Source organism: Cibotium barometz, chromosome 47, assembly GCF_041138505.1.
Source record: "Cibotium barometz isolate CiBa-2024 chromosome 47, ASM4113850v1, whole genome shotgun sequence".
Classification (NCBI taxonomy): Eukaryota; Viridiplantae; Streptophyta; class Polypodiopsida; order Cyatheales; family Cibotiaceae; genus Cibotium; species Cibotium barometz.
Genome location: NC_141092.1, coordinates 16,013,595 through 16,037,831, shown reverse-complemented (window position 1 = coordinate 16,037,831; position 24,237 = coordinate 16,013,595). Strand labels below are relative to the sequence as shown.

Below are 24,237 nucleotides of genomic sequence, written 5' to 3'. Positions count from 1 at the left end.
GCTTTTAGATGTACTTTTAGGTTCTCCAATATAAGATAAAATATGTGGTTTTCACACAAAAAAAAGTGTGTATAGTGAATAACTTTTACTAAAAAGAAGTGTGTACAATTAACATCAGAAACACTCTTCACTGCGTGCTTTAGTATGGACCCTTCTCTGGATCAGTTGGCTTCAGACTAGAATGTAAATATAAAGGTTTATCAACATGCTCACAACAATGATGAGCACAGGAACAACGTTCTCTGTACTAAACTTGGCAAATCTATCCAGGAGTTATCTCCTGAGGAACACTTTGTTCATGATATGCTCCTTGAAGACTTTGTGGACAGAAAAAAGGATTGGCAATTGCTAGATCTTGATTTTCGGTTTGATATTCCTCTCCCTTCGGTGGTCTCACCACACTGAAGTTCTCAAAAAATGCTACAGTGGTTTCTTTCCCAAGAAAAATGCCGCTTGCGAATGAGGTGGCACAATGGATAAACTCAGAATTGTAGGGAAATGTAGTTGGTGGTGTGTACTAGGCTGCCATAGGGTTTTATGAGGTTCCTTTTAAAGAACTAAACACAGAGTAGCTTTGTTGGAAAAGTCCCTCTCATGTTTGACACTCAGTTGGTTCATGTATTGCTGTGTTGGTCTCTTTTGGAATAAAATGTACTGATGATAGACAACTTGGGATTGCCCGTCGGAACTAGAGCTTATTTGGGACACTTTTGCTGGTGCATGTTTTAAATGTAAACAGTTTGGGCATATCTCCAATAAATGTCCTACTATCATTCATAAACCACTAGCTGTGGCCCAGCCTCCGATGGCATGAGTTTCACCTTCTAATTCTCCTGCAAATGCCATTCTTGTGTCACCCTCTGCTACTTTGGCTAAGCTGCAAAAAAAACTGAAAGGCTCATTGCCCCTAGTTAATCAGCACGCTTCCACTAGTAAGGCTGCACCATTTGCTAAGTCTAAAGGGAAAAGTATATGGATCATGATGGTTTTATTGCCTCGAAAAAGACTTTCAAGGCGCCTTTGTAAAAAACCCGTAATTGGACCCAGACTCAAAAGAATGTAGCTCATATTGTGGATTCTTTAGTGGCTAATGTTCTCAATGCAAAAGCGAATCCCTCTGCCAATGTCGTCTCAGGTAATTTGGGTTCAAGTTTGCACTAGAGGTACTCAGCTCTTTGATAAGCACGATGTTATTTGGAATGTATTGCGGGATCTTGGGGGGGGGGGGGGGGGGGGGGGGGGGGGGGGTCTACGCATATGGATGAAAGTTAAATCCCCTCATTTCTATGTCATGTACATAAGATGTTTCCAATAAATTGTGTTATCTATAGTGTACAAGGTATTTGCAATCCTCATAAATGAAGATGTTTATGGGATTATGTACAGATGATGAGACCAGATATAGTTTGTTTGCAAGAACATAATCAGCATGAGTATGGTGGCCAGACAGATCATTTTGCTAGATTTGACATTTTCTATGCGAGAAGCAAACAATTCTCGAGTATTGCTTTTCTTTTGTGACATGAGTTGATACCAACATTGGAATACAATGATTCATCGGGTCAATGTATGATTGTGTTGCAATGTATTTTCTAGGGTGGAATTTTCTAGTTTGCAAGAGTGTATGGATCTCAATCTTCCCATGAGCGACAAAGGATTTGCAATTTCTGCGATGTATGATTGTGCTGATTTGTGCCTTTTTTCTTCGATTTTGCACAAAAAAAAAGAGAAGAAAAGATTTTGATATTTCAGGGTTTTCATGCTAGGGTGCCAGCTTGCCTTGCCTTTGTTAAGATGCCTCGCAAAGGATGCCGTGTGGGCCCATGTCACTCCTATATCAAGATATGTTAGTTCAGGCACCCAAAAGTGGAAATGTAATTTTTGCGGGATTTGCTCAGGAGGGTCCATAATCCGTGTTAAGACCCATTTCATACGTTTAACCGGGGAAGGCATTGGTGCGTGCAAACTGGTGCCTACAAACATCACAGCCGATTAGCTAGCAAGACACGATTGTGGGCCTCTGCCTGAGGGTATTGAGGCTAGTGAGTATACAGGTGATGCATCAAAGAGAACACAGTTGGGACAAAAGCAAGCAATTAAAGATGCAACTAGGGAACTCACTAGGCTTTTCATCCAATGCGCTTCGTCTTTTCACATTGTGTACCCCACGATGGAAAAAGGCGACGAGGACAATCAGCTGCATTGGATGTGAGTGGGAGGGACCCTCCTATGAGACCTTGTGCAGTAAAGAGCTCAGAAGAGAGCAACAAGCAATGGGGGTTGAGATGGAGCCATTAAAAGCCACTTGGACCAAGTATGGTTGCACATTGTTATGTGATGGGTGGTCAGATATACGCAAGAGGAATGTGTATAATGTTTTGGTGTCCTCTTGCAAGGGCACTATGTTTTTGTGTGCCATTGATGCATCTGTGCCTGGGATAGTATATGGTCACACCTCTGAGAGGCTATCATGGAGATAGGCCCACAAAACATTGTGCAAGTGGTCACTGACATGGTAGCAATTGTGTCTCTATGGGACGGATGCTAGAGGATGAGTTCCCATAGATTGTATGGACTCCATGTGCGTCCCATAGCCTAGACTTGCTCATTGAAGATCTTGCAAAGATTAGGTGGATGTGTGTAGCTTAGTGAAGTTTGTTACCAAGAGGCCCAAGGTCTTGGCAATGTATCGTGCCAATAGTGACCTTGAGCTTCTGAAGCCCTCAAAAACCAAGTTTGCATATATATTCATTGTTTTTGAGAAGGTAGTGAGAGTCCGATTGGGACTCATGTGCATAGTGGTTTGCCGAGAGTGGATGAGCTGGCAAGAGCATGAGCACCTGAAGGCAGTTGCTTTTGCATGCAAACTGATGCAAGAAGGTGGGTGGAAGGAGGCAGAGGCTTTGTTGAGCGCTCTTCAACCAATCTACATTCAAAAATGGATAAGAGGAGACGTGGAGCTCATGAGACGCTTGGAGGATGAACAGCTAGTGTGTTGGAATGCCAGCCATGCATTTGATAGACAGACTGCTATCATGCAAGAGACAACTTCAGCCAGTCTCATGGTGGGAGAAATATGGGATCAATAGCCCTCACTTGGTGAGTACAACTCTAAAAGGCAAGATTGTTATTTCAACTTATAAAAGTTATAACATGTACATAATACATTGATCAATGATGATTATACTTACAAAGTTTCTGTATTTTAATGGCGGAAACGCCTCACGTGGATCAGGCCGTACGTACGATTCGTACCGTACGGTACCGTACGTATCCGTACGATCAGGTACGAGTTTTTCCTGTTTCTGCCCGTTGGAAGTAGCCGTTTTCTGCCCGTTTTTTTGGCTGTTTTCCTTTCATCTCTCCTGAGTCCTATAAAAGCCTCAAGGACCAAGCCTTCTCCTCCATCTACTCCAAGCCTCAAGGACCAAGCCTCTACTCCAAGCCTCTTCTCCACCCTCCTCCACCCTCCTCCAAGCTCATTCCATCCCACTTGAGCCTCTACTCCAAGTTCTCTTCCTCCAAGCTCTTCCCATACTTCATCTTCTCTACGCTCTCTCCTCTTCTCCACGCTTTAGCCCTTCTCTTATCCATCATGCCTCGGGAGAAGCATGAGGCTTTTGATTTGCATTGCCTCAATGTGGAGAAGGACACCAAGAAGTCCAACTCCCATCATTGGACATGCCGATATTGCGGCAAGTCATACACAAGTGGTGCAACAAGGCTTCTCCAGCACCTTTCAAAGATTGGGGGACAAGTTGCCCCATGCAAGGAGATTCCGCAAAGCTTTGCCGATGACATTTCGTGGAAGATGAGTGGCGGCTCAAATTCAAGTAGAGGAGCATCATCAACACACGCACCGGCACCACCACCAGCACCACCATCGGCACATGATGAAGCAGCCACTGGCTCTTTCATTGGTGTATCCTCCACTGCCACTTCCACGGATGCACGGTCCGCCTCCGCACCGGGCAAAAGGCAAAGGGTGGTGGAGCGTGAAGGGGTGCAACCCTCTCTCCACCAAGTCACGGGTAGTGTGAGAGGTTCGGTTGCATTCCTTAAGGAGCGGCAACGCCTTGCGGAGATAGAGATTGCTCGCACCATTATTGAATGCAATCTTGCCTTCAATGTACTCCAAAAGGAGCAATGGAAGAAGATGGTGACGGCGATTGCAAATGTGGGCCCATGTGAGGGGTGGACGGGGGTCTCTTACACGGCTATGCGCACGAGGAAGATTGATGAAGAGAAGGAGAGAATTGATCGAGCCCTTGACCCGATTCGAGCCGCATGGACGAAGTATGGATGTTCTATTCTCACAGATGGATGGAGTGATCAAAGGAAGCGTGGCATTATCAACATCCTTGTGTCTTACCCGCTTGGCACATACTTCTTGCGTGCGGTTGACACCAGGAGAAGGGGGAGAAAGACTACCGGGAGTTTCATCTACCGCCATATTAGGCAAGCGATCATAGAGGTAAGCATTATTTTACGTAAGTGTGGCTGATTTTGTCATTTGTGCAAAGCCCTCAACTCATATGATTTATCTACCATGTAGGTTGGGGCTCAAAACGTGGTGCAAGTCATCACCGACAATGCATCAAATTGTCGACGCATGGGCCGCTTGCTTGAGGCGGAATTCCCCACCATTGTGTGGACTCCATGTGCGAGTCATTGCATTGACTTACTCATGGAGGATGTGGCGAAGCTCGGGTGGGTGAAGAGGATTGTGCAACAAGCTACATCTATTGTCAACTTCTTCATGCTAAAGGTGAAGGTGCTTGCTATGTTTCGTGAGCATAGCAAGCTTGACTTGAAGAAGCCATCGGCCACCCGCTTTGCCTACATGTGGCTGGTTTTGGAGCGTCTATACGATGTGAGGCCCGCCCTTCGTCAGACAGTTGTTTCCACCATGTGGAACGAATGGGATGAACACGTCACTGAAGAGGCCAAAGCCATGCAACGCTTTTGCCTAGAGGAGAGATTTTGGACTAGAGTCCGAGCAATTGTCATTGCTATGACTCCATTCTATAGGCTCTTGCGGATGACAGATTGCGAGGGGTCCACCATGGGCCTTCTTGTCCACTTCTTTAGAGCTGCCCTTGTGGAGTTGGAGGCTTGCACAGACATTACATTTGACGAGCGAGCACAAATCATGGAGATTGCACAGAAGAGATGGAGGTGGATGCACAAACCAATCCACGGGTTTGCAGCATTGGTACATCCAGCCTACAAGTCTCCAGTAGTTTGCACCGATAGGGAGCTTCGACAAGATTGGGATGCATATATGCTTCGAGCTGTGCCAGTTGATGAGCACAATGCCTTTCTAGAGGAGTTGGGCTGCTATGTTGATCAGAGAGGTCAAACCTCCTTTTCGTCTCCCACTTGATGTAGGAGGGAGTCACTTGTGAAGCCCCTTTTTTGGTGGGACAATTTTGGGTATGGACTAGAGCATCTCCAACCCATAGCCTTAAGGGTCCTAGCCCAGGATTGTTCTACGGGTGCATGTGAGAGGAACTGGAGTTCCTATTCTCTCATACACACGAGGATACGCGATCGACTGAGCACACGACAATTGGAGCGGTTGGTCTACTGCCGCACTAACTTGCGCATTCTTAGTATGGGTAGTCCCAAGCAGGTAAGTGACAAGTCTAGACTCTAACTTGTCATGACTCATAACTTTTAAGTTTTGTGTACACTGTACAGACTCTAACTTTTGTGCCTTAATGTGTAGGTCAATGTTGACACTTTCACGTTGACGAGTGAAAACTTTGCAAGTGTCAATCAACAACCTGATGAGGAGGAGGAGGCAATCTTCATGGAGCTCTATAGTGAGCTTGTGGCAGCAGATACTCGCAGCACCAGGAGTCAGCATGGACGGGACCGAGTAGTTGGAGTTCATAGGCCTCTGCCTTCGACATCGGCAAAGGGTGGCCTTCGCACATATGTGAGGCGGGGATCCTCGATCTCCAATCCCCGCCTTCATGATGATATTCCATTGCCCCCTCATGATGATACCCCACTGCCTAGAGAGCCCTTGTTTGATGATGACGGCAACCTACTTAGCGAGAATGATCCCCAGAGTGTCTCGTCCACCTTCGAAGAGTCCTCTTCAGAGAACTCTCTTGATGGACACTCTAGTAGTGATCATGTTGATGATCATGCAGATGTTGGTGATGATGTAGACTTTTGATATGTTATAGCTCTCTAGGCATTGGGCATCTATCTCCTTCTAGCCCATTGATGATGTATTGTAGTATGTAGTATCATGTATGTACGCATGTTGGCGGCCGCCCATGCCATGAGTTTTTGGCCTATCCTTTTGTAGCAATTTTGTACTCTAATGGCATGATGACATTATGTTCATGGTTCTACTATTTTGTAACTTCTTGTCTACAATTTGTAAGTTTAGGAAGTATTTTTTTTTTAAAAAAAACGTACTAATATCCATAGTTGTTTCTCGTACGCGTACGAACAGGTTCGTACGCAGGTTCGTACGGTACGGTACGAGTGGTACGATACCGTACGGCACGAAAAGTTTGTTTGTTTGTTTGTTTGTTTTTTTTTTCCAAAAATCATTTTTCCTTGAATTTTTTTTTTCCAAATACTTTAAAAAAATATAGAAACCTTGCTTTACGAAGATCCCAAATGCTCGCAATACTTCGCAACTTTTGTGTCCACTCAGTATTCCATATGGGGTTGTTGAGAGACCTAAAAAATCTGGCGAGGTAGACTGGTAGTGTACACTTGATTGGTAGGATGAGAGAATCTTGCTACATCACTTGGGGATCCCTGGTATAGGTAGGCTAGACAATTAGATTCTCAAGTTATGTACGAGGGAGAAGATTTGGACATGGCCATTTTGATCTAGAGAGGAGTCCCTAACATTATCACCCTAGATGCACTCCTCGTATTTGTGCAAGGACGGTCCCTTAGTCATAAACGCTACACTGGGAGACCTTTGGTATTGCATTACCCATCCAGGTTCTTTTTTGGAGACAATCGGGAGATCTAACCGGGAGAGACACATATCCATGTTCTGGTTCCTCAAGCACTGTAGACTCCTCCCCTCCCAACCTTCCCTCACATTCAAGCTTGAAGCTCCATAGGTTGTAAGTGTAAAAAATAAAAACCGTATTTTATCGTACGGTATCCGAAAATTTCATATCGTACCAAAAATTCCCGTACGGTATTGTATTTTCGTACCGTGACAACCATGCTAATATCGTATCGTATCTCAAAAAATTTTAAGGTACCAATTAGTACCGTATTTTATCGTACCGTACCGTATCGTACCTTTCGTACTAACTAAGCTTGCTTGTGCCTTTGTGTACATGCTCAGAAATGCTTGGTGGATTGGTGTTCCAGTGGGTCTGGTACCTCGTGTACTTGCCTGGAGCACGTCTATTTTGGTATAGTCTCATGAACGGGGATTGTCCATACGAATGCTGCATTGCATAGCATCTTTATGTGCTTGCTTGCAATTGAAATTGCATGTTGTTTTCATGCTTGCTTGACCAACGTGTAGTTCCGGATAAGGGGATGCCCGCCCGTGAACCGTGCGTGTGAAACTGTATGTTGACATGGTTATGTGGCATGTGACAAGTAGTAAGTATTGGTCATAAACCTAGCCTTAGGAGTTAGCACTAATTTATAAGCGACTGTGTACATACTTCATTAAGTTTTGGGCGACCAAAACTCACTTATAAATTATGACTAACCCGGTGTTCACACACTGATGTCCCGAGGTGGACAAAACCCAATCTCCACCACCCAGACCTTATCCCCTTTGTACAAAGGGTGTAACCAGCCATGTGTCCACTCTAGCTTGCTCCACAAAGCACCTGCCTGCTACCTACACTGGACAACTCAACACCTCACTCCTCCTCCTCTCTCTAGAGATTGGCACCTCCTTCATGAGGGCATTTGGGCTGTATTTTCTGCACTTTCCTTCCCAACTCCATATCCAAGCTTGCTAAGGTGTTTCTCAAGCTTCCAATAGTGTTTCCGGGTGCTAATCACTCTCCTACACACTCCCAATGACTGAAATTCAGTAAAACAAGTCTCTTTATTGCTGTAATTTCTGGTCTTTTTGCTGAAAACCCTAATTTCAGCCCTCCTTTTTCAAGTTGAACCATAGAGAAAGCTTTCCCAGGGTTCCCTTCATCCTCTTGAAGACTTTTTTCGCGAAGAAATGTAACAAATCGAAGATCTCATCACTCCAAGGACTTCCATCGCGAAGACTTCCGCTGTCATTGACTCTACTTGCAATTGGGAAGCTTTTATGCTTAAATATGGAAGCAAGTAGCACGAGGGAGGAACCGGATTACAAGATCACATACTCTGTGTAGTGTTCTCTTGTCCTACGTGCTCTCTTGCAGATTGTTGCCACTATGTGTTGGTGGAACAATAGAGAGCAGATGGTAGGGAACATGGGCACTTGAGAGGGTAGCGTGAGTTGCAAGTCTACATCGACAACCACTTGTTTGCAATACTGTATTTATATGCATTGGTATGGAAATCTGGTCTCAGAAATGCCCATGACACTATGTACTTGATTCTCCCAAGATCAATGAAACCGGCCTCTGGTAGAAACCAAAGTGCGGTAGACTAGCAGTCACCAAATCCAATTGTAGTAGAGGTTCTATGCTCAATTCCTGCCTCCCAATGCATTGAATGAGATAACAATGAAGTGGAATTGGGTGAAGCAAAATGAGAGGGAATCAGTGAATGCATATGTACAAAAGTTTTGGAAAGTGCTTTTGGAGGTATCTCCATTTATGCATGTCACCGAGGCGGAAAGGAAGAGAAGGTTTAAATCGGGATTGCAACCCGTGTACAAAGCGGGACTACAAATATATCCTGGTCACACCTTACACCAACTAATCGCAACCGCCACTGCCACCGAGCAATTGGAACTCAAATTGAGTTGATCCAATAAGGCTAAACCCTCATTTCAAGGCAAAGAGAGGGTTGTCCAAAACCTGCAAAATAATGGACGGCCACACCCACCCATGTGTGAAAATAAGGCAAAGGTCCTTTGAGAAGCTCAAGCCATGGTTTGTATGAAAGTTGAAAGATTGGAACACATGTTGTTATGTGTACCACATATAATTGATGTTTTCAAAAGATGCATTTAATATTATGTGCTTGGATGCTTTTGGTTTTTCATGGGAGTTCATGTACATGTGAGTGCAATCCTTGCAAATCATCTGTGGGGTTGGGGCTAAATGTCTCGTTGTTGAGACTCTTTCTTAGGGATTACATTGTTGTGGGAATCATGTGTATGTACAAAGGACTGGGATTCAAGATTTCACCAATACAAGTGTCTTATGGGCCAGTGCGATGAATGTGGCGTCAAAAAGCTTTGCTTCTGTCTACACAAACAAGAGGAGACAACAAAGACAGTTCTAGTTTAACTCTTTGAGGACATTCAAGTTCAAAACAAGCATGGTCAAAGTAAACAAAAAGTGTTGTACCTTAATCATGTGGCTTTTAGTGAGCTAATGAAGATGATACATGACCACACTAAAACCTTCATCAAGCAAAATATCACTTATAGATGGCATGCTGATCAATACAGAGAGTTCTTAAAGATCTTTCCTTTAGATACCATTGTATCAATAGTAGATTTTTTCGAGAACTACTCATTCAAAGAGCATATAAAATCCATGCGTTGGCATACAGATCAATGCACAATTCTTGTTCATATTACGTGTCGGCATAACAGTAAGGATGATAATATTGTCAAGGAAATGTATTTCTACATTTCTGAGATGATAAGCATCATGATACACACTTTGTCCAGCACTGTTTGTTTCTTTGTAACCAATGGCTTAAAGAGCAAGGTTTGAATTTCAAGAAGCATTGGTTGTGGTCAGATGATGCAGCTTCACAGTTCAAAGCTGCAAGGCCATTCTACTTTGTCGAGAGATTTTACCAACTAACAGTTGTTGAGATGACATGAAATTTTTTTGGATCAGGCCATGGCAAGGGGGAGCATGATGGGGCTGGCACTGTAGTAAGGAGGGCCCTAAAACATGAACAACTTAAGAGTGATGGTGTTCTTCTTAGGCAGGTTGCTGATGCTATTGAGCTTTTAACAAAAACAATGTCTAATGGTGTATCTAGCTCCTATGCATAGTCCGGTAAGGCAACCCTTGACATAAAAAGGAAATTTTGATTGGTAAAAATTAGTGATGTAGATAGATCTAAGGGAGAGCGAGTGTGGAGCTACCCGAACCAAACCGCACATAGGTATGCACTATGTCCCTGGAAGCACCATGAATCGTGCATCCACGGCTTCCTACTTGCACTCCTCTGCCACTACCTCCATGCCCACGACGAGTGCGAGTAGGTCGTCGATCAAACGACTCGAGCTCTCGATAGATCTCTGCATAGATCCTCTCCTCCTCATCTTGCACTTTGTTAACACTCTCAAGAGTGCCCCCTGTGAGCTTGAATGCATCCACATTCACCTACATTGTACAATGATCAAGTGACAAGCAATGTATTAGAATTTAGTTTCAAATTTCAATAAACATTGAAGTTTGAAATTTGAATGCTTATAACTTATAAGTTGTAACTTATACATGTCTCGCCGATTCCATCTTTTGCATTGTGCGCACCATGCGCAAGTTAGTGCGGCAATACACTAGCCGCTCTAATTGTTGCGTGCTCAAGCAATTGCATAACTTCGTGTGTACAAGTGAGTAGGAACTCTAGTTCATCTCACATGCACCCGAAGAGCAATCCTGAGCTAGGATTCTCAAAGCCACCTTTTGGAGGCTTGAGAGTGCATACCCAAATGTCTCCCACCAAAAGAGGGGCTTCACAAGGGATTCCCTCTTCCAACAAGTAGTAGATGCAAATGCGGCTCCTTCCCTTTGGTCATTGTAGCTTATGAGCTCCTCAAGGAAATTCCCATGGCAATCCTCCGGCAATGCTTTGGGCAAGTAAGCATCTCGGGCTTCAAGTAGCTCCACGTTGGTGAAGAGGGCGGGTGATTTGTAAACTGGATGCAATAATGCGACAAGACCATGGAAAGAGAAACGCGCAACTCTGCTATGGCCTCTCTCATGAAGTGAACGAGAAGGCCCATGGTGGCTCCCTCCATGTCGGTCATCCGCAATACCCTATAGAAGGGCGTGACCGCAATGACAATAGTGCGGACCGACTGCCAAAACTCCTCCTTTAGAAAGGTCTGCCAGTGAGTCAACGTGGAGGACCGCCAAGCTGTGTGTACGAAGGGTGCGCAGAGATACAGGTGTGAGCACAGAGAGAGAGAGAGAAAGAAAGAAAGATATATTAAGGTCAGCAAAAGGCCAAAATTGGCCTATGAGACAAACAAGTAGTACAATGATGTTCCTCCAGTCATCAAGAGGAAAATGTGGAGTGAGAATAAAATGCACAAGTATGACAACACGACCATAGGGGACTCAATGGTGATGTACAAACGAGAGAGAGAGAGAGAGAGAGAGAGAGAGAGAGAGAGAGAGAAATGAAATGAAATGAAATGTTATATTAATGTCTTCAAAAGGCCAAAGTGACCTATGAGACCAAAGTTACAACCATATGACATTAGATACACTATCTGGAAAAGAAAAGAAAGGACTGAAGGTAAGTATCTAGCCCTACAATACATCAGTAGAAAGGGAGCATCCGGAAGCAGCAACTAGGGAGAGTGGGAAGCTAATGCTACTAGTCAAAATGGGATACATGAGTACATGGATACATGAATACATGAATATGGGGGAGTACAAAAGTGACAGTGAGTACAACAGTATATGGCTGGAGTGGTAATCATCCTAGGAGCTCTAGCATGGGTCTCTGCTGGATGGCCTGGATATCTGCCATAGTGAGATGCTTGGTCGGACGAGCCCGATGCCTCGCAATGATGCTCTGAATCCTCCGCTGTAGGCACCGTCTCTGATGTATTGAGAGAGAGTGAGTGAGGCTTGAGTCTTGACTCTTGAGAGAGAAAATGAAAATGAAATGAAATGATATATTAACGTCCTCAAAAGGCCAAAATGACCTATGAGACCAAAAAGGTTACAACAATTGGTAGATCTGATACAATGTCTGTGTAAGAAAAGCTAAAACAACTAAACAACTAACTGAAACTGAAACAACAACTATGAGCAAAAGTAAGGTACTAGGAGCTCCTAATGGATAACATCTGGGAAGGAAAACTCCAGCAACAAAGGTAAGCATCATATACATCACTATCCAAAGATGTCTCTCATCGGTCAATGGCGGATATCCTCAATGTCCTCCATGGTGAGTACTCTGACTGGACGTCTCCCATGCCGTGCTAGTATGGTCCTGATCCTCTGTTGTGGTCTCCGTCGGTGTTGGGATGGGCCTCTCATCTTGGGGAGCCTGGACCGCCCCAGCTCTATAGCCCGATCAATCAGTGTACCTCTGGTGCGGCTATACTCTGCGGCTAGCTGCAATGCCTGCTGGCCTGGCTGCTCAATCTCTAGTCGAAAGAAGTCTGTAATCTGCCTCTGTAGGTGTCTCTCCCTCTCTGATCCCCTCCCTCTCAAGAGACCCTCTCTATGTCTACGCAGCTCCAGCAAGTATAATCCGAGGCATCTTTGATCCTGGTATCTCATGACTCTAGAAAGTGGTCCGAAACCCTCTCTGAAAAGGCAGTGAAAACGGCCTCGTATCTCATAATATACTGGACAGTGACATATGTAATTTAACTCTGTCTCTGGCTCCATTTGGCATAGCTCACAAATCCTGGCCTCAGCTGGTACTCCTCTGAATCTGCCAATCTCAATCTCTAGCTGGTGTGAGGATGTGCGCATTTGACCAATAGCACACCGTACCCCATGAGAAAGATGAGTATCCATGTAGCTGGGTCTAATCACAAACCCATCCTCCGTGAGCTAGAGAAGATGATCTCTATAGAAAGCCATCTTCGTACCAAGCTCGTGTGTCGGCTGTATCCAGTGTCCAGCTGAGTCAAGTCCTGCCTGATAAGTCTGGTAATCTCTACCCGTGTGAGAGAGAGGGAGGGTGCATCCAGGGAATACTGAAATGGAGGTAGCCTGTCCATACTAAAGCCATGCAGTTGGAAACAAGCTGTCATCTGTGCATACCAACATGATCCGTCTACCTGTGATGCCAACTGTCGTGAAGACTCCAGGGCTAAGCGAGCATATCTGTCTCTAGGGAGAGCCCAAGTGCTATGTATAAAGGAGACTGATCGAGTGAGTGCCTCTACTACCAATGGGGGGGCAGCCATCTTTGCACGGATAATATCATGTGGTACGAAGGCCTTGGCCCTAATCATCCGGGGAATCATAGAAACCAAGGGCCTCTCCATACATCTCCATCCCCATCAGTGCTACCAACTCGGCTGTGGTGATCCACTGAGGGTCCCCATATCTCCACTCCATACAGCATGGCTGAAGTGACCAAAGTGTCAAAGAGCCAGAGCTTTGTTCAAGGTTTCTGAAACTGAACTTGCGAACACATCCTCTCTAGTCTCCCCAATGCTGCATAAACTCTGGTCAATCTGGTCTCCGCTGCTCTCCTCAAGGAAAATAGTGGGCCACTAAAAACCACACCAAGGTAAGTATATGCATCTGTATACTCCACTGTCTCCTGACCATATGTAAAGGTGGGTACTGACCTCCTAACCCACTGTGTTGTGGTGTTAAACACCATCACCTTGGTTTTACCAAGGTTAACAGACAATCCACTGTCCTGTGCAAATGTGTGCAATGCATCCAAATGACGCTGCATCCCCTCTAGAGAATCTCAGATCAGCACAATATCATCAGCATACAATAACACCGGAATCCATGTCCTTGCTAGCTGTGCTCCTCTGTCACCCTCCCGCTCTACATAGTCTGAAACCTCATCCACATACATCCCAAATAAGGTGGGAGAAAGGGGGCAGCCCTGTTTCACCCCAATAGTGGAGTGAACCATCTCAGATATACCCTGAGTAGTACGTACCTGCCCTACAACTGTCCTGTATAAAGCCATGATTCCCCAAATCAGCTCTATGGGCACTCCCATCTCCTGTAGTCTGCGCATCAGTCTGGCTCTCGGTACTGTGTCAAAAGCTTTGCGGAAATCCACAAAGCAACAATAAATCCTCTTGCCATATGATCTGCCCTCCTCAATAATAGCTATGAGTGTTAAGATATGGTCAAGAGTGGAGAAACCTCTCCTGAACCCTGCGTGCCTTGATGCACATATGCCCTCTCTCTCTCTGCCCATCTACTCAACTCCTCCTCAAGAATAGATGCATATAATCTAGCCAATGTGTGACCAATCATGATGGTACGATAATTCCCATGAAGCATGGGATCCCCTGACTTGAAGATAGGCACAATCGTGGACATATTCCAAGTCTCGGGAAAACCCTCACACATGGCTCGGTTAAACATCATAGCAATAAGCTCTGCAAGCGTATCTCTGGCATGAATAAAGTGTTCTGCTACCAAACCATCATGATCATATGCTCTCCTAGTCTTCATCCTGTCAATAGCTTTCCTTACCATCTCAGCAGTAAAGAAAGCACATGTCTTTGGGCATGGCTCCGATGGGTCTGGCAGGGGCGGCTGCCCTGGTGCTGTGTACAGAGACGCTGCATACTCACCCCAAATCTCTGTGGAGGTAATGGCTGGTGATGGTGAATGCTCACGGAATAGTCTCCATGCCTCGGCTGAGTCCTGACTCATAAATAACTGATACAAATCTCTCTCTCACTGAGCAAGATAAGCCCTCTTCTTCCGTCGCACTAGGTGCCGGAAGGTAATCCGTGACTGTCTGTGAGTGGTAACACCCATGAGCATCTCTCTCTGTAATCCGATCCTCATCTCTCTGCACTCCTCATCATACCCGCTGTTCTGGGGCATGTTCCCAAATCGTCTCCGTGTAGGTTGACTATGGGGATATGCCTCTGATGCTGCAGCATGAAGCGTCTCTATCAATATCTGAGTGAGCTCATCTAATGGCCGTCCCGGCTCCTCGGCACATAAGCGTTTGTATATCTCATCCGTGTACACGGTGTCAGTCTCCCTCGTAAAGGTATAACGAGTGTGTGTGGAGACCTGTCCCAATGGAGCGGTGCTGAACTGAAATGTGAGAGTGAAGGACAAGATAGCATGATCCACTGCTATTCCAACCGGCCTAGTGCCTGCCATAAAATCTTGAAAAGAGGGAATGAGACTGGACTTAGCCATAACATAGTCCACTGTACTAGCACCATGCCGATGTGGAAAGCTAGTGAAACCGCCCGATGTCGGGAATCTCTGTAGGCCATTCAGGATGGCCAATCCATGTGCAGTCCCCATGTCTATCAAATACCGCCCATACACTGTATGTTCCTCATCCTGTGAGAGTCTAGATAGGCCCATATCCCTAACATCAAGCTCCCTCAACATCTCCTCTCAGGTATCATAAAATACTATCTAGTTATGGGCGGTCCTGGCATTGAAGTCTCCCAGGAGAATGATGTCACCATCCCTGGAGAACTCCCAAATGTCATCATCCAAAATGGAAAAGGGAGACTGTCCGCTAGGTGATGCATACACTGATGTACTAGGAGCAAAATAGCATATAGCAATGTAGAGATATCTGCCCGTCTCTGCCCTCAGTCTAACCCACATGTACCTAGCCTGCTCATCTCTGCGGAGCCTAAAGGCTTGAGAGAGAGAGAGGCCTGAGAGACGGCCCACGGGGGAGAGAGTGTCTTGAAAGTTGAGAGTTGAGAGTTGAGAGAGAGAGAGAGAGAGAGAGAGAGAGGGGGGGGGGGGGAGGGAGGGGGGGGGGCTTGATAGTCACTTGAGCAATGAGAGCAAGTGACTGTATACACACTTCATTAAGTTTTGGGCGACCAAAACTCACTTACAAATTATGACCAGCCCGGTGTTCACACACATTCATGTCCCGAGGTGGACAAAACCCAATGTCCACCACCCAGACCTTATCCCCTTTTTACAAAGGGAGTAACCAACCATGTGTCCACTCTAGCTTGCTCCACAAAGCACCTACCTGCCACCTACACTGGACAACTCACCACCTCACTCCTCCTCCTCTGTCTAGAGATTGGCGCCTCCTTCATGAGGGCATTTGGGCTGTGTTTTCTACACTTTCTCCTTCCCAACTCCATATCCAAGCTTGCTAAGGTGTTTCTCAAGCTTCCAAGAGTATTTCCGGGTGCTAATCACTCTCCTACACACTCCCAATGACTGAAATTCAGCAAAACAGCTCTCTTTATTGCTGTAATTTCTGGTCTTTTTGCTGAAAACCCTAATTTCAACCCTCCTTTCTCAAGTTGAACCATAGGGGAAGCTTTCCCAGGGTTCCCTTCATCCTCTTGAAAACTTTTGTTGCAAAGAAATGCGACAAATCGAAGATCTCATCACTCCAAGGACTTCCATCGCAAAGACTTCCGCTGTCATCGACTCTACTTACAATTGGTAAGCTTTTATGCTTAAATATGGAAGCAAGTAGTAGGAGGGAGGAACCAGATTACAAGATCACATACCCTGTGTAGTGTTCTCTTGTCCTACGTGCTCTCTTGTAGATTGTTGCTACCATGTGTTGGTGGAACAATAGAGCAGATGGTAGGGAACATGGACACTTGAGAGAGTAGTGTGAGTTGCAAGTCTACATCGACAACCACTTGTTTGCAATAATATATTCATATGCATTGGTATGGAAATCTGGTCAGAAATGCCCATGACACTATGTTCTTGATTCTCCCAAGAGCAATATACTTTATTTGAGGGAGAGGTCGGCCGTTCCGGCTCATTGTGTGTCTCTTGTCAATTCAGCAAATTACTTCTTGTATAGAGCATGTGTCCATCAAATATTAGTGTATTTAAGTGTATTGATTAGCATTGTGTTCTACCAAGTTACATATCATGCAAGAAATCAGTTGATCTTTGCCACACAAGATATTCTCTGTTTTTCTTTGTGTGTGTGAGCGAGGTGTTTCTGTAACAGTAGCCGCCGTCACTAATTCTATTGGTTCTATCTTCAACTTCATGCATGTCATCACCTTTCTTCATCAACTACCGGTCTATTATTGCCTTCTGTCAGATGCCGCATGTTCCTATTGGATAGTGTGCCATGTATACCTACTGTCAATTGTACTTGCTGGAGTGTCACCAATCGGCTACTTCTGCTGGAGTCTGACCCTTCGCTAGTTCCTATCGGAATGAATGCTGGCGATTGTTCTTGCTGCTCTGAAGGTCGTTGGTCCGTGTAGTTAACAATTGTTTTAACATCTTTTTCTACTTGTAGATGCATCCTTTTGAGATCGAGGTTGAACCCGATATCAGGTTTCAAGAAACTCTTGAGGAGAAATTGCTTGACTTCCTTCACAAAGTCGGCCAGCACCATCACCAACTTGAGATAACACTTACGTTTTCTTGCAATGTCTCCATCAAGGATATGATCGTGTCTACACGCTCGTATCTCCAAGAGAAACACAAAAATGCATTTGAAAGCCAAGGGTAAGCTCTCATTTTTTCCCACATTTGAGTTCTCATTGAAGAAGTCTGTGATGCATATACACAACTATCCATCTTCCCAATGGATCATTATATGCGACACATAGTTGAAATTCATGGCGAATCAACATGACCACTCCTAAAAAGTAGCGACTGCTAGCATAAAAGATGTGATACCCTGCAAAAGAGTCTTCCTTGCCAACAAAAGCATGCTAGTTGTGTTCTTGTAAACAAACCATATGAGACTGATTTTTATTTATGTAATCCCATAAAAGCTTCCATTTGTCTAACCTACAGAGGCCTTGGATATTATATGTAAAGCCTTTGAGAGGTATGTACATATTTACAATAACAGGGTTGTGATGTAAGGGCAGGCATCAAGTATTCATCTGCATGCCAGAGATTGATGCCTGATTCCCTGCATGTGCTCCACTATTTGGAAATTGCGAAACATCATTCTCAGAGTGTTCATCTATATTGCAAAAGGCTTAAAGATTGCATCTGTCTGCTCTTGACACATTCCACATTTCACCCACTCCGGAGACATCATGTATGAAACGAGGATCAGATGAGGATGAACTAACAGCATTAGACCCCTCTGTCCAATTTCGAACTACTAGAGTTCTTGGTTTTACTGTTTTTTTAGGTGTTTGCCAAGATCTTAAATCTTGCTTTTCTTTGTCTTTTTGAGGCAAGGGAGCAACTGTTACTTTGGCTTTTTCCTTATCAGCTAAAGCATTCTGTTGCTGCACTATAGTTTTCCCCTTGTTCTGTTGTACATTCACAACTGGTTCATGTGATTGCGAAGACATACCTGCCTTAGAGGTTTGGTATAAAACTGGAGGACACTCAAATTGCATATGTCCAAATTTACCACGTGCAAAACATGAACCAACAAACTTGCCCCATTTAAGACGGAAAACACCCTCTTCGGTTGGCATCCCTTCCATATGAATATCCAAAGCCACACATTCTAGAGTATGTCTGTATGTGTCCCATAAAATGCAAAATTTATGGACATTGCCATATGAGCGGGGTGGACATACCGCTTTGCGAAGTGTCTGAGTCAAGAATGGCTTTATTAAACATGAGAGCTAGCAAGTCTACAATCATATCTCTAGCATGTATGAAATGCTCGGCTACAATGCCCTCATGATCCTGTGCCATCCCTGTATGCAATCTATTGATGGCCCTCCTCACCATCTCTGCTGTGAAGAAGGCAGAAGTGGGTGGACAGGGCTCTGGAGGGTTTGGTAGTGGTGCCTGCTTTGGTACTGTGTAGAGGGAGGCTGCATACTCGCCCCATGTATCTGGAGATGTAATGGCCGGAGGCGGGGGGTGCTTTCTAAGCAATCTCCAGGCCTCCCCAGAATCCTGACTCAAAAACAACTGATACATGTCTCTCTCCAGCCGAGCTAAGAATGCTCTCTTCTTCCGCCGAATGAGGCATCGGAAGAAGATGCGTGATTGTCTATATGTAGTAACACCTGTGGCCACCTCTCTCTGTAGCCGGGTTCTGAGCTCCCTACAGTCATCATCATACCAACTATTCTGGGGCATGCTCCCAGGACGTGGTCGTACTGTGGGCTGCGTGTGTGGGAAGGCCGTCGCTGCAACTGTATGTAAAGCCTCTGTCAGGATCTGTGTGAGCTGTGCTAATGGCCCCTGTGGATCCTCTGCACTCAACAAGTTGTAGATCTCTGCAGTGTATACTCCATCAGTCTCTCTACAGAAGGTATATCTCGGGTGATAGGAGGACTGCCCAACCTGGCGGGTACTGTAGTGGAAATCCACCGTAAAGAAGAGAAGTGCATGATCCACCGTAACTCCGATGGGCCTGGGGCCAATCACAAAATCCTGGATACTCGGGATGAAGGCTGGCGAGGCTAAAACATAATCCACTGTGCTGGCCCCATGTCTGTGTGGAAAGCAAGTAAAGCCACTAGCAAGCCATTTAAAATGGCCAGCCCATGTGCAGTCCCCATCTCCAAGAGGTATCTCCCATACTCATTACACTCCACCTCATCCTATGATCTCCGGGTCAAACACATCTCCTCCACATCTATCTCTCTCAACATATCCTCCGAAGTGTCAAAGAAGGAGGTCTGGTACTGAGCCGTTCGAGCATTTAAGTCCCAAAGTATGATAACTTTAGTTCTTTTTGTCTTACTTTGAATGAGACACCATCAGCTATGTACTATGTTTTGGTCTCATAGGCCACTTTGGCCTTTCGTAGACATTAATATATCTTTCTTTCTCTCTCTCTCTCTCTCTCTCTCTCTAGTACTGAGCCGTTTGAGCATTAAAGTCCCCAATATCTCCCTCGTATCTCATAGAACACAATACATCGGCATACGTAGTGCTCCTCTGACTCCACTTCCTGGTGACATAGCTGACAAATGTGGTCTTCTTGCTTCATCCCCTCGTATTTGCCAGTCTCTACCCTCAGATGTGATGAAGTGTGGATCTGTCCAATGGCACTGCGAATGCCATGTGAGAGATGGGTGTCCATGTATGTAGACCGTGTCACAAAGCCATCCGGGGAGAGATGTAGAAAATGGTCCTGATAGTGGGCCATCTTTGTGCCTAGTGGTAGGGGGGGGCTGGACCATGTCCTTTCTGCATCTAGCCTCACGATGTCCATCCTGATCACCCTATTCTACTCAGAGCGACTAAGGTCCAAGAAGGGGCAGTCCAGGCTGTAATCAAATGGAGGGAGTGCATCAATCGTCATGCCATGTAATCTCACCCAGGTACACATCTGGGTGTTCGTGTATCGCCGTCTGCTGCTAGCTACCTGGAAGAGATAAGTGCTAGGTGTGGGTTATCTCTGTCTAGGGAGCTCCCATATCCTCTGCAAAAATGTCACTGACTAGAACAGGGCTTCGGTAACCACGGGTGCGGCTCCTATCTCTACTCTAACAATCTCATGAGGTACTGATGGTTTGCTCCGAATCATGCGTGCGATCATAGTCACCAATGGTTTCTCTAGTACATGCCATCCATCATAGAAATCTCTCGCTGGTCCGACCTCGCCGACAAGCGGCTCCCTCCTCGTGTGGTAGAGGCTGGGTCCCCATATGGGTGAGCCATATAAGAGTGTAGGTGAGAGAGAGAGAGAGAGAGAGAGAGAGAGAGCACATAATAAAAGGAAATAGCATCAACTACTAGATTTATTTGAAGACTTACCATCTAGCACGCGGGTTGTTTCCTTCCATGCATATGACAAGTTGCACTGCCGTTTGAACAACAAGTGGCCACAGCTCACCACAGCCAATTATGTTTCGTGTGACGCAGTCAAGTATAGGATCCTTGTACCAACGAAGCTCTGAAGGGTTCAGATTGTCTGTTAAATGGATGAACAGTTTCATTGCTTGTCTCTGCCAGTTGAAATGCAGGCTCAGAATAAGGCAGTACCTATAAAAGGTCCTAATATACAATTTAACTATATATATCCAATAAAAATGAAGACCTTAAAACATCAAAAAAGTTTCAAGTCCAGCTCCTGGTATTTCCATAATCCTACGCATAGAGAACAGCAGCTTACAAAGCCATGGATGAACTCTTACCAGCACACATGCAGCCAAACACCATCGATGAACTCTTACCAGCGCACATGCAGCCAAACATCATGGATGAACTCTTACAACGTGCAAACAAACACCATGCATGAACTCTTACCAGCATTGATGCAATGTACACTGCATGAGGGTTCATATTGTCACTAACCCCTAATTTCTCGGATTATTTGGGACATGTTTATCTTGATTACTTCTACAGGCATGTGTCTAGACTTTGGGCAGGCCCATAACGGACATCAAGAACATGGTGGGATTACGAAGGGATCTCTGGCGTGGTCCATAGAGATTGCCTTTGGACTTTCTGGACGTGACCCGTGGGATCTCTGGCGTGGTCCATAGAGATTGCCTTTGGACTTTCTGGACGTGACCCGTGGGATACTTTCTGGGCAGGCCCTGTGGGATTTTCGCACTCTGGCGATGCACATAGCATGTTCTCTACAGCAAGGTAAGATTTGAACACCCTGGCCATGTACACACGATGTTTTCCATGGCCGAATCCACGAGATAGATGGGTGGCTATCCAAGTTCACATGTGCAGATACACCAATGATGCTTGCTTGAACTTTATTTTCAGTTGTGTGACCTTGGTTTTGTTGCATGGACAATGTCTGGTATTTTGTCTGTGATAGTCCATGGGGCCAGAGACGCATGTGTGCACTTCTTTGGGCCTAAAGCAGTGGTCTTGTGGGTTTTGCAGGTGGTAAGTATACTCGGGTTAAATTACAGCAATATGGTCTTCATGCACTAACTTTTAAGTGTACAAGACTGGACATCTAATAAAAAGGGCTCGTGAGTAAAGGCTTTCACACACTCATAAGTGTGGGTGCCCGGGAACACCAAAAGGTATAATAAATGTTGGGCACTTCTCTTATAAGCATGGAAATAAGTGGGAAAGCAATCTTTTTTTAAAAAAAGCTTACAAAGGCTTTTAAATCCAAAACGTGGAAAAGCATGGGATATATATATATATATATATATATATATATATATGTATGTATATATATGTATGTATATGTATGTATGTATATATATGTATGTATATATATGTATACACACACACGCAAGGTGGTCCTCTTCAACGATATCAAGGAAGCGACTCTTTATCTCTTCATCGCATCTGTACTGACAGGCTGCCGCCACCATCTCCATCGTTTTCTTCATCTTCCACACCAACTGTACAGACAGCAGCCAGCCAACGTCATCCTCAACCCTGCTGAGCAACTCCTTGCCTGATGAAAATGACGTGACTCCTATCGTCCTCCTCATACCTAAGCTAGGGGCCCGACTGAATCAACCAAATGATAGCACAAAAAGATATGTAGGCATCCTTACTAATCCTGCCAAATAGGTGTGTTATCACAGTCCAAATCCTCTGTGCTTCCCTACATTCCCATAGGGAGTGACTGTCTCTGAAGCTCCTCCACATCTCAAGCAAGTTGGGCTAGCACCAATAACCGATCTCCATTGGTTGGTGGCCAGTCCACCATGTAGTGAAATCCAAAAGAATGAGGAGATTTGTCCTTCCTGTAAGAGTGCCACAACCTCCGCCAGAAACTCCTCTGAATGTCAAGAGGTAATACCATAGCACTCCCAATGAGGTCTAAGTGTAGGGACTCTCTGAATCTTTCCCAGGACAAGCTGCCTGGCATTCCTGACAGTGTACCTATAGAAAGGCAAACTTTTCATTGGATTGGTGGAATCCATCCATTCCCACTCACAAGGATCCCAAGGCAAATGTCTCATAAGGCATCCACCAAACAGCCAAAGGCAAGAAGCATCTCTGATCATCTCTAGGGGGGGTCAATATAAGAGTGCTTCCCTGCTCCGACTCTCACGGGCCAAACCACCGGTCCCTCAACCATATCCTGTACCACATATTTCTCCAATTGCCACTCATCGTGAACAAAAAAGAAAAATGGTACCTCACCCTTCCCTAGAGAGGCGAGATGCCCCCTTGCTCCCCTACCATAGAAACATGGGACGGGGAACGGGAACGGGGACGGGGACGGGGAACGGGATGGGGACAGGGCAAAAGGCTGTCCCGGGGACGGTGGAAAAAACCGCAATCTGAAAACGATTGTTTTTTTGCAATTTTTTTTAACACACTTGATTTACACTTAGAAACCAAGACATTAAGCACAAAATTGCACCAAAAAGAGGAGAAATGCATAGTCGTATTAGCAAAAAACTATAATGGGGCGCCGATGGCGTGATAAACAAAAGTGAGTGTACAATCTAAACAAAAATGCCAAATGGCATAATGAAAGGCCCAAGGAGGGTGTACACTCAAGGCAAAATTACTAAGTGCCAAGATACAAGATTGCTAGCAAAAAAGTGGGGCAAGAGTCGAGACTCGAGACTCTAGACTCAAGAGACTAGGCAAGAGGCTGAAAAGGGTGAAGATTAATCGTGACCTCCTTAGTGAAGTCCTCCATAGGCTGGTCCTCAAGTGGGAGGGGAGGGGGAGGTGGGGGGGACAATGCCTCCGGCACAACCTCAAGCTCCTCTAAAATCTCGGCCCTCTGCTGATCAGAGAGATGTGGGTCCTGCTGTGCCTGCTCCCATTCGGTGAAAGGATCTGCCTTCTTTGTCAAGCCCTTGCAAAGCATTCGCAAGTTGGCACTGACAAATACCAAATCATTTGCACGCTGTACACCAAGGCGGTTCCTCTTCTTAGAGGCAATGTGGCTATAAACTGACCAGAGTTGCTCTAGGCAACTGCTACTGCAAGCCTGTGAGAGTACGCGCACAGCAAATTCCTGCAACTTTGGAGTTTCCGCACCATAATCCTCCCACCAAAGTGCAGACCCTACCTTGAAGCGGTCCGCCTCTGCATCTGCCAAACCAAAAGCCCCCCGCTTCTCTCTATAAATCTGCAATTGGTCCTTGATTGTGCGGCGATCCTCCTCACTAGTGTAAAGGCGATCCAAGGTTTGTCGAAGGCCTTTGCTCACCTCTTTGTCCTTGTGTTGCCCTTTGCCTTGAAACTCAGGATCAACAATGTAGGCAGCAGCATGGAGGGGAGAGTGGTAGGCTTGCCACCTTTTCAAACATAGGGATTTGACCTGTTTATAGTGAGGCTTGACTTTGAACATTGCTTTTAGCTTCTTTGTCATGCGATCCATTGCCTCGTACACTTTGCCAATGCATGGTTGAGTGGAATCCACTACCCT

The 24,237-nt window shown here is 45.3% G+C and overlaps 1 protein-coding gene across 5 annotated transcripts in view; it reads right to left on the bottom strand.

The window, feature by feature from the left end:
• LOC147611411 (ARM repeat superfamily protein) overlaps positions 1–24,237 on the bottom strand; it is a 121,616-nt gene that overhangs the window by 7,688 nt on the left and 89,691 nt on the right. For all 5 annotated transcript variants that reach the window (XR_015263750.1, XR_015263751.1, XR_015263752.1 and 2 more), the window contains exon 8: positions 20,673–20,863. Coding sequence is in view for 2 of the 5 variants with exons in the window: in XM_086784498.1 (XP_086640624.1) it covers positions 20,673–20,863 (191 nt within the window). In the remaining 3 variants the exon portion in view is untranslated. The remainder of the gene's footprint in view (positions 1–20,672; positions 20,864–24,237) is intronic.